The sequence below is a fragment of the Maniola jurtina genome, chromosome 21, assembly GCF_905333055.1.
Source record: "Maniola jurtina chromosome 21, ilManJurt1.1, whole genome shotgun sequence".
NCBI lineage: Eukaryota > Metazoa > Arthropoda > Insecta > Lepidoptera > Nymphalidae > Maniola > Maniola jurtina.
Genome location: NC_060049.1, coordinates 7,194,039 through 7,208,698, shown reverse-complemented (window position 1 = coordinate 7,208,698; position 14,660 = coordinate 7,194,039). Strand labels below are relative to the sequence as shown.

At 36.4% G+C, this 14,660-nt stretch overlaps 1 protein-coding gene across 1 annotated transcript in view; it reads right to left on the bottom strand.

Annotated features, from left to right (window-relative positions):
• LOC123876385 (AF4/FMR2 family member lilli) overlaps positions 1–14,660 on the bottom strand; it is a 343,642-nt gene that overhangs the window by 227,446 nt on the left and 101,536 nt on the right. Inside the window, exon 2 of the mRNA XM_045922616.1 lies at positions 14,382–14,411. Coding sequence (XP_045778572.1) covers positions 14,382–14,411 — 30 coding nt within the window. The remainder of the gene's footprint in view (positions 1–14,381; positions 14,412–14,660) is intronic.

Below are 14,660 nucleotides of genomic sequence, written 5' to 3'. Positions count from 1 at the left end.
TTGACTGCCGCGGCTTTGCCCGACTGGACTCACCCATTCACAGTGGACTTATTCACTGTGTTGTAAAATAAACCTCTTTCAGGAAATGCCCTAACTGATGGTGAAAAGTGAAAACACCATCAAAATTATATTAGAAGTTAGGATATTTTGCGTTTGCACAATTAAAAGAAGATTACATTATATACTACATATTAAGAGAAGAGATAAGTAAGAATAGTTACAAAAACATTCGATAAAAAAGTCATAGATAAACGTGACTACTTTTTTCGGCCAATTTAGCAATTTATGAATAAACTTTTCAACCATCAACCAGTGTTAATAGAGTTCTTTATGAGGACAAAATATTTTGTATAAATATCCACGTAGGTATCAAAACAAAATATCCAACTAATGCTCTTGGTCAGCTTCCAATCCCAATAAATAGCAAGAAAACATCCGATACGACTTCGCAAGCGAGCGAGAGTTTTTAGAGATACACATATTTTTAAATATAACGAATCTGTGTAAAACGAGGAATTGAGTGAAATACGGCGCGTTCACCAGTATTTGAGCATTTTCAACGGGCAATATTTTATCTCAGTCAGAAGGCAGCTCGTCTCAAGTCGGTTCCGTTGCCATACATAATAAACAACATGCACTTTCAGTATATAGGTCAAATGCACGTTGGGCTGAAGGCAGATCGTTGCGAATATATTAGACTTTCTCTGAGGCGTGTTTACAATTTTCCCAGAATAATGGGGGCCCTGCAGCACTTTTCAATGACACAGTAATGAAAGAATTTTTGATTACCACTCCCTCATTAGTGTATGAGTTTTCTTCTCTGTTTTTTTGCTGTCTGCAATAAGGACGCAGAGATGAGAACTGGCAAGGTTAATGATTCAATTTACGCCTAGCTAGTTTTCAATGACATGCAGACTAATATTACAATTATTGTGAAAGTTTGTCTGTGTATCCGTTTGTTGTGCCAGATCCTTTTTCCACGCACATGCAATCTGTGAAAACGTCCATTGGCAGTTTTCCTACTGGGTTACAACATGGGGTTATTCAAGGGGCGGACCTACAAATTCCCGTAAGGCCGGTAAAGCATCGGCTTGTTCCTCTGGTGCTGCAAATGTTCATGTGCGGCGGTAATCACTTAACGTCAGGTGACCCGCCTGCTCGTTTGTTCACTCCTTTTTTTAAATGTTCACAAAGAGGTGTGAATCGCACTTGGCCAGCGTGGTAGACTATGGCCAAGCCTTTCTCATTCTGAGTGATATAAAACAATAAAAGACAGAATCTCGAATTCCACTACTCTCATGTACCTAATATTTTCATTGCCGCATAAGGAAATGGCAATCACGATCAGATAGCAAGGAAATGCAACGATTCGAATTATGCAAAACGGTTGCCAATGGCATTGGTGAAATGTGCTGTGCATTTAAATAAAATGCTTAATAAAGATACAAACAACTACTCAATGTCGCGGACACACACCACATTTTGTCAACGCTGCGTAAAACTTTCCACTCCTTATTCATATCAGCTGACTGAACAATTTTATAATTCTTGAGGTAGGTTAGCAACCTTGCAACGCAATTTGTAATACGACAACACATTTATTAATGATGATTAAGAATTGTTTAAGGCTTGGCTAGTCATCAAATTAATTTCACACAACTCAACGTTAACGAAAAATCACAAAAAATGTTAAAGTGCGTTTGTTTGTTGGTTTTTTCTAAATTATGCTCTATTTATTTCTAAACTAAAGCTGGACAAACTGGATTGTTTATGAGCCTCTATTTGATTGAATAAACGAATATATTCTATTAATTATTAAAATGCGAAATTGTTTATCTGTTGTTGATTTGTCCTTCAATCATACCACAACACAGCAACGATTCGATTTTTTGCACGGATATAAACGACTTTGTAAATTAACTAACGGTTTTGATTTCTGTTTATTTAAATATTTATTCATGTACTTAAGAAGAACTAAAACTTATACAATGAAAAGACGTACACAAAGGACAATGATTTATCTCTACTTGAGAGATTTCTTCCAACAGCAGCAATGTGCAGCAATATTTATTGGCAATATTATTAGTACAACTTTACTTTGGATGTAAATACTGAAAAATCCCGACTAAGAAAGAACTCAATAGATTTCACTTTTGAAAGCTAATAAATATTTACTCACCTTTTTTTATAAAATACGTTAATATCATATATTATATACAGGACATTATTCCGTCGGTCAATAATAAATTTTGCAAAAAAGCCAAAAATATTCATCCTTGATGATACTTTGAACATATTTCACCGCGACAAAAACTGACTACATAAGCGATATCAATTTTTCTAGAACCTACCTAGCAGACACGGCCAACTAACCATTAGAGGCTTTGCCTATAAATTCTCCAACTTTTTCTGGCAGATAATAATAGGTAACGATCAATCTTCTCAGATTTGGGGTTCCGATCTACTTTTAAAAGTTTTCTCTAAGCATTATGTTATTTGAATAGATGATTTAATGACATTTTATTCGAGTTTCGATAATACAGTAAAGTTGCTTTTGTCCGCGACTTCGTCTGCGTGGATTTGGGTTCTTACAAGTATAAATTAAAAATTTATAACACCTCCGACAAGTGAAGGTTACAGTAAAACTAGAAAAGAGCTGATAACTTTCAAACGGCTGAACCGATTTTCTTGAATTATAGCTAAGAACACTCTCGATCAAGCCACCTTTCAAACAAAAAAAAAAAGCTAAATTAAAATCGGTTCATTAGTTTAGGAGCTACGATGCCACAGACAGGTACACAGATACACAGATACACACGTCAAACTTATGACACCCCTCTTTTTGGGTCGGGGGTTAAAAAATCCCGTGTAGCCCAGATCACTTCATTTATAAACCTCTACCTGCCAATGAAAGTCCCTTCCCTTCCTCCTATAATTTCCAAAAATCCCGAAAAACATATTTCTTTATTTTTAACCGCAATCCCAAATACCAATTTTCATAGATAGGCTTTAAAATGACGTACGACGTTCATACAATCTTTCATCTCCTGTAATTTCATAAAAACTCGACTTCTCTTTGAAACGATAACCTATATACTTACCAGTTTTCATCGCAAATCGCCATGTAGACATCAACTTCAGATTGAACTACTTGTTTTACGTACACTGTCTAAATCATACACACGCATTGTATGTTGTCATACTGTGAAGTTACCCTAGCGCTTCGTGTACATGTCCCATGTCCCAGCCTTGCCCCTTGACAAGCTATCATTGCCAAGGTTCATTAAAGCTGACGCTAAGCGATTACGTAACTATTTACCTACTGTTGACAATCCTCTAACAGCAGTAGGTATAGATACACTGACCTCTACTAAAACACGCACGCTGGACCTGCGATTGCCAACTAATTTTTGAAGCAACTTGATTTTCGATATAATGGGTGAGTATACTTGGTATTAAATGTTTATGAGAAATTCGAGGTAATGATTTGACGTAAGTATAATGATTTAATGTCATTTGACACAAAATGTCACTTTTGATTCCCGGTGCGATTATTAGGAACGCTTCGAATCGGCACAAAAAATAACTGTCATTTTGTATGCACACCTCTTCCAGTGTACTTGTCTAATGTATATGGCTATTTCAGTGGCAGTAGGTATACGATAATAACGATTGGGATGCAAAGGTTGGACACGTGTTTACATAAACAATTTTTACTACCGATTAATAGATAATTATATGCAAATTCGATAGTATAACTCGCACAACCATGAGTCTTATCGCATTTTAAATAAAGGTTGTTATTCAGTAAACATGATGTACACTCCGACAGGAAACCTCACATTTAATAACTGTGTATAAAAACCTAATTATCACACAATGACTAGTGTCAAAGAAATAGCGTTCAAAGTATATTCATATGGAAATGAATTCAAAAAATATAACACGATTCAGGGACTTATTTTTATTTACCTTTGGTTTTATTTACCTTGGTGTCGAGTTTTTCACCAATATTGTTGTTAGGAATTGGTTATTGAGGCTAGGAAAAATAATGAAACAAAATTAGGTTAACCGTCTTGAAATAGGTAGCCTTTCAATTAATATTCAGAATGATAACAATAAATAATCATCAAGACTAGATAAGTAACTAATAGACATTATATTGGATAGAATCAGGCGTTACTTTGCGGAAACATTACACATTGTTATTTTACAACATTAAACATTGTTGAGGAATAAGCGTTAAGGAGTATTAATAAGTACTAGGTACATAGGTAGGTTTAGATTGCTTTAAGGCTTTTAAGCAATAAGCGGTCTTATTTTGCATAGAATTGTTTTTGTTTTTGTATCCTTGTATTTTTTTGTAGCTTTATGTGCAATAAAGAATTTCTATTTAGGTACCTTTTAATTGTAGCACGAAGAATTGGCCGATGGCTGGTGGGGCAGACGTATTCTGGAGTGGAGACCGCGTACCGACGAACAGAGCGAGAGAGGACCTCCAACCTTCTGAACTGACGAACTCAGAAGGTAGCGGGAAAAGATGGTCGAGAAAGGCTGAGTGTAAGGTGGGAATAACATAATATTATGTGCGCCTATAGTGGATGCAAACGGACTGATTGATTTGAGCATTATTAATTGAGACACAAAATCATTCAACATAACGATGTGTCTATATATGAAAGCATGAGCTATAAATAAATACAAGGCGTCATGATTGGCCGCAGCTTTTATAGTAAATTACCACGAGTGGTCGCCCCATTGTCAGCTCATACCCGTGGATAATATAATTAATAATTTAATGAGCGGAATGAAACAGGTCGGGCTATATCGGAGCGCGATGCATACCCGATGCATATTTCATGCGAATTAATATTAACATAGTAAAACCCTGAACAGACACAACGCGTGACGTAAGTAGGTAATGGAATAAGCATTACGACACGAAAGTACGTCACAACAAACGCGTCACAACCAGCAGCAACACGTCGCAGATGGAGCTCCTAGAAATTTGTTGAGAACTGCATGATACCAAATCACGATAGATCAACTGTTGAAGAGCCGATTGAATTCCGAAAGATCGCCGGTTCAAACCCCACCCGTTGCACTATTGTCGTATCCACTCGTAGCACAAGCTTTACGCTCAATTGGAGGGGAAATGGGAGTATTAGTCATGATTAGCATATCTAACATTTTTTTTAAAGTCACAAACAAGTACTCCAAATAAAAAATCAAAATATTTTATTTCATGTTAGCTGCGTGGCTCTTAAAATTTTTATATTATGTCAAGACTCTACCACGCACCGGTTCGGATAACAAATTTTATTGACAAAGGCCGACAAGAATCTTATCACTCAGCAGTAACTCTTTTCAAAGGGTAACAGCTTACATGGTCTGCATTGTGAACACCGTCTACTGTCTAGTCACTAGTGCGTGTGTGTGTTGTTTCGAATTACTCGCGCTACCGTCACTCGTTATGTCTAGCCAGGTCTTTACGAAAAAGACGCGCGACTTCGTGAAATCGATGGTGAACGAAAAGGCTTCTTTGTTTCCTGTCTTTTTTGTTTGTTTAGTGTTTAGTTGTGAATAAATGAAAACGTCAAACTAATAGGTCAAACCAATGACTTTCTAAGCAAGTTTGCTTTGAAAGTCATTGGGTCAAACTAATCCCTTGTAATATTAGTATCGGCAATTGTAACATTCAATAGGAGGGTGAAGGGGACCATAATTCCAATTACACCTATACCTACTTGCTTACAGTGTTTTAGTTTTTAACCCTCGACCCAAAAAGAGGGGTGTTATAAGTTTGACTGTGGTTCTATATCTGTCTGTGGCATCGTAGCTCCTAAACTAAGGAACCGATTTTAATTTAGTTTTTTATGTTTGAAAGGTGGCTTGATCGAGAGTGTTCTTAGCTATAATCCATGAAAATCGGTTCAGCCGTTTGAAAGTTATCAGCTCTTTTCTAGTTACCTTCACCTGTCGGGAGTGTTATAAATTTTTAATTTACACTTGTCATTGATAGTAACGTTGCTGATGGAAACCTCAGGGTAATCCCAAATGTAAACACGTCCATTTAACTTTTACCGACTCCAGAATAGTCTGGTCTGGATAATTTTTACGGGAAGGCCCAAAAGTCATTGGGAAGGCCTTACAGTTTGACAACTACGGTGTGAAATTGCAATTAGCGCTTAACACTCTTTCGCTATTGGCTAAAATCCATTGTCGCTGCAAATGCACGACAATTGGGACTGTAGTCATGATTGGTGATAGTTTTCCGAAATCTTAGGCCTTTGGCCTCATCGTTGTCAGGTTTCCAGGCTGTCGATTACGTTTAAGAGGGCTCTCTCCATCACTCGTTTCATACAATCGTAGTTCCAATTTCATTTGAATATTAAGCAACCAAGGTCGATGAAATTTTGCAGACATATTCTAGAAACTAATATCTATGTCTTTTTGTTAACAGCTAGTGTATCAATGACAGTGTAGCCAATAGCGGTAACTATGGCGTAAGCACTTCTTATTGGCTGACACTCTTTCGCTATTGGCTAAAATACACTGTCATAACAACAACCATACATTCAACCAACCACAAACGAGATGTGGTGGTAAGAGTACTGATGTAAATCAAACTTTAGACACGGATGCATCTCTATCAAAAGTTGATAGCAAGTATCTGGATAAACAAAACAGTTCTATTACAATATGAAGTGAAATAATATCTAGGTATCGAGACAGTGGCGGTTAGACGCTTTCTACAATGTTGATTGCCTTGACGGTGTCACGTGCAAACTATTGATGGCTACCTCTACCCAGCGGATAAAAGCTATCGAACTTGTTATATAGCGTACTTCAAAAAAACCAGCCAAGTGCCGGTCAGACTCGCGCACCGAGGGTTCCGTAATCAGGTATCATTTCCGACATTTTGCACGATAAATTAAAAATAAAAACTATTTTGCATAGAAATAAATAAAAGTCTGTTTTAGAATACACAGGTAAAGCCCTTTACATACCTCACTTGGTATAGTTATCTTACTTTGAAAATTGAAAATACTAAGTAATTATATTTGTTCATGAACCCATTTTATTTTTATTTTTTTGTGATGTTACCACAAATTCAGTTTTCGAATATTTCCTTTACTAATTGTGCTATAGGACCTATCTAGCTGCCAAATGTCATGGTCATAAGTCAACGGAAAGTACCCTATAGATTTTCTTGGCAGACACGACAGACGGACAGACAGACAGACAGACAACAAAGAGATCCTATACTAGAGACAAGATGAGACCACGTTGCTAAAATTATTTCTGTATCGACTTGAACATTGAAAGTTCACTAGATATTACTTCAAAAGGTCTAAGGCCTACAGCTGTATGACGTCTAAGACTAAATGACGTCATATTGACGTGACACAAAGTTCACCGACCGACGCGGTTGTCAAAGAAAAATAGGACAAAATATTCTATTTGTGACGGCTACCTGTGTTCACTAATCAATGTTAATATTATAGGACTCTTTCGTACCTATCGAGAAAAGAATATTGTGCACACATCTATATCACACTATCACATCACACTAATATTATAAAGGGGAAAGTTTGTGTGTATGTGTGTATGTTTGTTACTCCTTCACGCAAAAACTACTGGACGGATTTGGCTGTTTAAAATGGAGATAGATAATATTCTGGATTAGCACATAGGCTACTTTTTATCCCGGAAAATTAAATTGTTCCTAAGGGATTTTTAAAAAACTTACATCCACGCGGACGAAATCGCAGGCATCAGCTAGTAAATAATATAGATACTATAGATCTTCATCGAAGTACGCACACACCAAGGTGCCAGAACTAAACCCTATTTAGTGACCAATAAATAGTTTTGAAACCAAATGTAGTATAGTGTAATATTACGCTAATTAAGTAGGTATGTAGGTATCTACTTCCATAGTTTTTTAATTTCTTATATATATTATGTTGATTTTCTGTATACAATAAAGAGTAATCAATCAATCTAGTACTCAAAAGCTACCTAGGCACTTTGATATGGTCTCCTGTTAGGTTCTTTTACAATTTTATTCATCATGATCAACCCGTTGCCGGATCACGATTCACGACTGAACGCGGGTTTCCCTTCAGAGAAGGGTTTAGTCCCATTCCACCACGCTACCATTAATATTGTGCGAGAGAAGTTATCAGGAGGTGTGAAACTATGTCAGTTTGCATTTGAATAGGGTCATAGGGTCATAATATTATAAAGGCGAAAGTTTGTGTGTATGTGTGTGTATATATGTTTGTTACTTCTTCGTGCAAAAACCACTAAACAGATTTGGCTGAAATTCGGAATGGAGATAGATAATAACCTGGATTAGCACATAGGCTACTTTTCATCCCGGAAAATCAAAGAGTTACCACGGGATTTCGAAAATCTAAATCCACGCGGACGAAGTCGCGGGCGTCAGCTAGTAGGGTCCCTAAAGAACTAAACACCGTTGTCGAATATGCTAATTTACCTATATAATGTCTGCGCGTGCGATAGTTTACATACCTACCTACTGCGAGATTGATACCAATTTATTTTTATTGTTGGCAATAGTGAAATCTATTTAAAGAATACTAGAATAGCTCTTTATTCGTATGTGTGTGTATTTGTGTTGAAAATTCCTAACTGTTAACACATTATGAATTGTCCGATTGATTAAAAGTAGTGCTACGTTTTAATGAATATTAATCATAATCATCATCTTCATTTCAACCCATTACCAACCTAACCTTTACGCAACGCGGGTTAGGCCAAAGTAAGCACCTGGCCACGTGCGGGTTGGTAGACTTCGTACCTACTACTTTGAGACAGATATAAATTATACACATGAGTGATAACTAATTTAAGGGTTCCGTTTTTCATTTGGGCGTATGGAACCCTGAAAAACCAGTCGATTGCGAGTCGGAATCGTACACGGAGGGTTCCGTACGATACGAAAAATAACACCTTTTAATATTTTTTTTTTGATTTAACCACAAAATCACGGTTTTTCCTCTTTTACAATTTTCGGATTTTCCAATTTACTCGTGCTATAAGCCATTACTATCTGCCGAATTTCATGATTCTAAGTCAACGGGAAGTACTGGAAGGTTTTGATGCCCCTGACGGATTTTGACATACACGACAGACAGACAGACAAACGTGTGATCGTATAAGGGGTTGTCATTCGGACGTACGGAACCCTAGAAATAAGAAACAAATCCTCAATTTACCGAACGCTCAGGATTTAACTGTATCCAAAGGGTAATGCAATCGGATTAGAATCCCAAGGTAGTTGATAAATCCGCCCCACACTCTAGCATGTAGGCTAATATGCTTGTGTGGGTTTAATGTGCCCCTTACCAGGGAGAAATGAGTGGATATTTGTACGAAAGTGATTGTAAACGTTTTGTTTGAAAGTTTGTACGTAAATCGTATTTGCCGTACATTCTAGTAGCTAAAAACTGTGGTGGCTAGTATTTCTTAAAGATAGTATTTACCAAAAACTATATAAGAAACCTAACAACGATTTTAGTTTAGGGATACTATTCAACAAGGTATCACTCAAGGCAGAGGACCAATTTCTTTCACGATTCACTTTCCAGGTTAAGGTTTCCCTGAGTTTTTTTTTTTAAATTTTCTACATACACATAACTATGCTTAACTTTGTAACTCTTTTATAACACCTACCTAATTTGTTTTTAAATGGCTGTGACGGACGGACAGACTTTAAAGTTCCTTGTTTTAGGTACTACGGAACCCTAATAATGATCGATAAAACCATGGTTCAAAACTACGAATAGGTCAAACGAATGCAAATAGTCTCTACATAGCCCGGTTTTGTCATTCAGTTTTGCTAACTGTACAATTAACAGTAAAATTGCAAATTCAGCTAATTTAATGGGTTATTGTAAATAACTTGCAAAACAGAAAATATATGTCATTGTTGTTCAAGATATTCATTAATCAAATTGAAAATAATTAATGGGACCGATTCATAAACGTACCGCAATTCACGTTTTGCTGTGTGAAATGCATGTAAGTGCAGGCACACATCATCGACATGTCCTAAGACAAAAAAGCGCTAAGTATAGAAAACTTTGTCGCAAGAACATAAATGCCACTAAACATGACAGATATTTCAGGCAGCCGACAACAATGAAAAACTAGATTAAATAACAATTTAGCTGCGTATTATGCAATAGTAAAAACACGACTGCATATTGATTTTTTCAAAAAAATTATGGCCAGTATCATTACATGTTAATCTAGAAATATACGTAATTTAAACACGAAAGCCGACAGAACAAAAGTTTTAATACAAAAAACCGCTAGAGGACCCTTACACCAATTATAATCACCTAACAACCACGAAATCAAATTATAACACCAAGCCAGGCAATCGAACAAGAATACCTTCTCACGGGTGAAACGGTATCGACGCACGCGCAACTTCGGCTAAGGTCATTACGACAATATCCGTCTCTTTTACTCAAATAGTTTTGTGAACTTGGACAAGAAAGACAACCGTAAAGATATGCAAATGAAACGGACGATAAAAAACAGAGCATCTGATTTGGAGCGTTTGTGCAATGCGTCCTTTCTGCTTCCGAGAATTAGATGCAGTCTAAAATAATCGTAGAGGTCTTGAAAACTTTCTGTTTAGCTGTGAATCCGAACCATGAGTATATTTTTTTGCATAAAAACTCACATTAGTAGACCCTGCAATTAGCTGAAAAATTCAATAGTGTAAACTGTAAGGGAAAATTTATGAGCAGTCCTCGTGCGGATTGGCAGACGTCACATACCTTTGAGAATATTTTGGAGAACTCTCAGACAAGCAGGTTTCCTCATGATGATTTCCTTCACAGTTAAAGCAAGTGATACATACTTAATTGATTGATACTTTAATTGAAACGCACATTACTCCGAAAAGTTAGAGCTTCGTGCCCGCCTCGTCTTACCACCTATGCTATGACCGCTTTTTGTGATTGATTAGATGCAGCACCTTTTTTTTGGTCGCTCTGAGCCTTCCCATTGTTCGCCGCGACTCTGACGATGACAACAATGGGCCGACGTTTACAGAAAACGGGAAAGTAATAAATAGCTGGTAATCGTAAACAGTGGATGCTCGGATGATGGTCGCTCGTAAATTGTGAAGGCAGAAGGCAGAAACGTGTCAAGTATAATGTAAATGGCAATGATATAATATATTATCTGTTAAAAAGAAGTAAGTAGATAATAATGTACATATTGTATACGTATCACGCATAAAATTGGCATCATTAACTTGCAGTGTTCCACATAAAAGTATTGTATATAGAGATCTTGTACCACTTGTACGATGGTACGGAACTCTTTGTGTGTAAGCCCAACTCGCACTTGACCGGTTTTTATCTTCTGTACTAACTAAACTAAAACTAGAGCACTTAGTTCACATTTGTAGAGTTATCTCTTCTACTCTCATGTTTTTGCATCTTCTGTCTTACTCATCACCGAGCACGATCCTTTACGCCATGTAATGTGAACGTACTTTACCTAACATGTCTATGGTAGAAAATGTATCATTGGTAAATTGTGAAATGGTATGCGCTTGGCAACAGTGTTTTAAATGCTAATGAGTACCTTTTTATATTGGGTATCCCATATCGGTAGGGTCAGGTCAGGTTCGCGGACGTTTGAATTAAACGGAAGTACCAATCTACTTACATCCTTTTAAACATGAGGGTTGATTTTACCCAGTTGTTAGAACCAGTGACTTAAAAATTTTGGCCAACTTTCTCAATAAAAAAACGATTCTTATATTCAAATAAACTGATTGATTGATTGATTCTTTTAACCAGTCACAATTTGGCATATAAGGTGTATTCGTTTTGAAAACGATCGTGAGTGTGTTTCAGCCCTTAATTAGAATTGACCAATTATGTGTGAAACCAGAAGACTTAGGATAAGGCCAAGGGCTGAATTCTCATTAAGACATTTTTCAAGTAGTTTTTTTTTTACCATACGTTATTTCTTCAATAGCATAAAACCACACAAGAAAGGACTTTCAGAATTTTTCACGAGCGAAGCTAGTCAGGTCTATAAGAGAGGAAAATTTACAAACCTTGTCAAAAATTATCAGTATAGCAATTCGTATATTTTACAGCACAGACTTACAAATTAAACCTAAATTAGAAGAATAGAGTGGTAAATAAATTAGTTAACATTTACACCGCCCGGTGTTTACATTGTACCTACCTAATACCTTCCCGGTTCATGGCCATTCGACGGCGTGTGGCGCAACTTCTACACGTCTCTTTCTTTCTAGTCATTTGTATATTATGAGTCACACGCCCCGTCCCTTTCGCACGGTGATTTATAGTCTAAGAGTTACATCGCTATCGCTACTTGTAAAATGAACTGCGCGCTTGGCTATCAGAATTAAGACGCTATAAAATAATTATTGGTTTTCTTCACAAGTTATAAATTATACTGTTTATGAAAGTAACTACAATGAATACAGATTGGTTGGTTGTTAATATAATATAGGGATGTACTTACCGCTCGCGAATATAGGTAAATAATAAATATTGTAATCTATAATACAATATGTAACAACTAACAATATAAAATTAAGATGTAGGTGGTAGATATTATGTCTATTAAATTGAAATCATTGCTTCTCCTAACTCCGTAAGCTAAAAGTGGCTATTTTCGCGTACAAAACACCTGTTTTGAAAATTTTTATCTGTCTTTTTGTCCGGGCTAATCTTCGAAACGACTGAATCGATTTTAATAAACACTTTTTGCTAAGGCCCGGTTTCCACCTTAGCGGAGCGGAGAGAAAATGTGTTCAGTTGACCAATCAGATTCTTAATAGATGACGTAAAAACTTATCATTAAGTGGAATTAAGTGGAACGGTTTGATCCTGAATCGACGATCTGTTTAAAATTCCCCTTATAATATTCAATCCCTATCTTATACATTATTAGCCTACCTAGACACTGGCAGGCGTCAAATGTTATCCACATTTGACGCCTGCCAGTGTCGTCAAAGCCTCGACGTTTTGTTAGAAGTTCTGGCAAACTGTCTAGAACTGTGCAGCATTACTACGAGTACCTACCTAGTACCTACTTCGTTTATAGTTTACATGTCGCGAAAACAACCTTAGTGCAAAAAAAAAGTGTTCGTACACACATAACAGTGTGTAACGCGAATAGTAATTAAAATAGAAATTAGAAAATGACGTACTTTCACGTAATTGATGGAGTGCGAGTGGATAGGCGAAACTAATTATGCTGAGTGCAACAGACTCGGCGGCATTATGTGAACCGAGCACGCTCCTCTTGTACCTACGTTCACTTGTACATGTGTGTACATGCACTGTCTTTAAACTCGTTATCGCGCTTTTAACTAGTCTGGGGAAAGAGAATTACTTACATATTTAATTTTAGTCTCATCTAAGCCTAAGAATGTCCACGGAGACCCAAACCACAGTTCTAAGATCACAAACCAGATTGATTTTAATTTTTAGGGTTCCGTACCAAAATGATAAGAATGGAACCCTTACGGTGCGACTTTCTCCATCCGTCCGTCCGTCTGTCATCCTAAAACAAATTTTTAATTACTTCTGCGCATAATTGTTTTGATTTATCATGAAAACTTAGTTTTTAATTTAATTAATTTAATATTTTTTTGTGATGTAGCCCGATATTCACGCTTTACGGATTTTTTCCTTTACTTGTGCTACAAGACCTACCTACCTGAGAAATTTGATGATTCTAGGTCAACGGAAAGTACTAGGTTTTCTTGACAGACAGACAGACAGACAGACATACGGACGGACGGACGGTAAAAAATACTTTATAAATACATTTGAAATTAATTGCAAGATCTCTCATGTAGGTATAATGTTCGATTAGGTTAAGTATAGAATTTCATAGAATTGAGTTATAGAATAACAAATAGCTCCGTTTATGTCGATTTAACTGCATATTTGTTTTATCGCAATTCCTCTTTCCGTTTCTATGAAACTAGGTGAGTACCTACATATTTGTATAGATAATGCTATTTACGTATTTATTCTATTCGTTCTGCGTACAACTATACCGTAATTAGGATAGGGCATGGCATAGGTGATACATAAATTGTTCTATTATGTGGGTCAAATTAAGGCACTCGATTTTATAGCTCATTTAACGTTATGGTACGCTGGGCATGTCATCATGAAATACTGGACATTGTCGGACTGGACGTAACAGAACACTGACATTCTAGGAGGCTAGACATTGTTAGCCGGAACTACTTATAATACAAAATAAAAAAGTAGTAGTAGGCTTCACAATCGCGCATTAATACAAACACATATTTTTTTAGAACTTACCGGCTCGACTCCAGCATCATTTTGGGCGGCCTGAAAAGAATAAAAATAAAATTAAAACATTAAAACTAAAATAAAACGTTAATAAATTAAACCACTTTAAAGAACGAAACGATGAAATAAAATAAAATCAAATAAGTAGTGTTAAAAAATAAATAAAATAAAAATAGTTCCTTTCAAAAAAACTTAGGTTAAAAGTAGGTTGGAGGCTGGAGCCTTATTTTAGGAGAAGAACTATTTCTGGTTCATAAGAATAGATTCTTCCATAATAATATTAGCGTA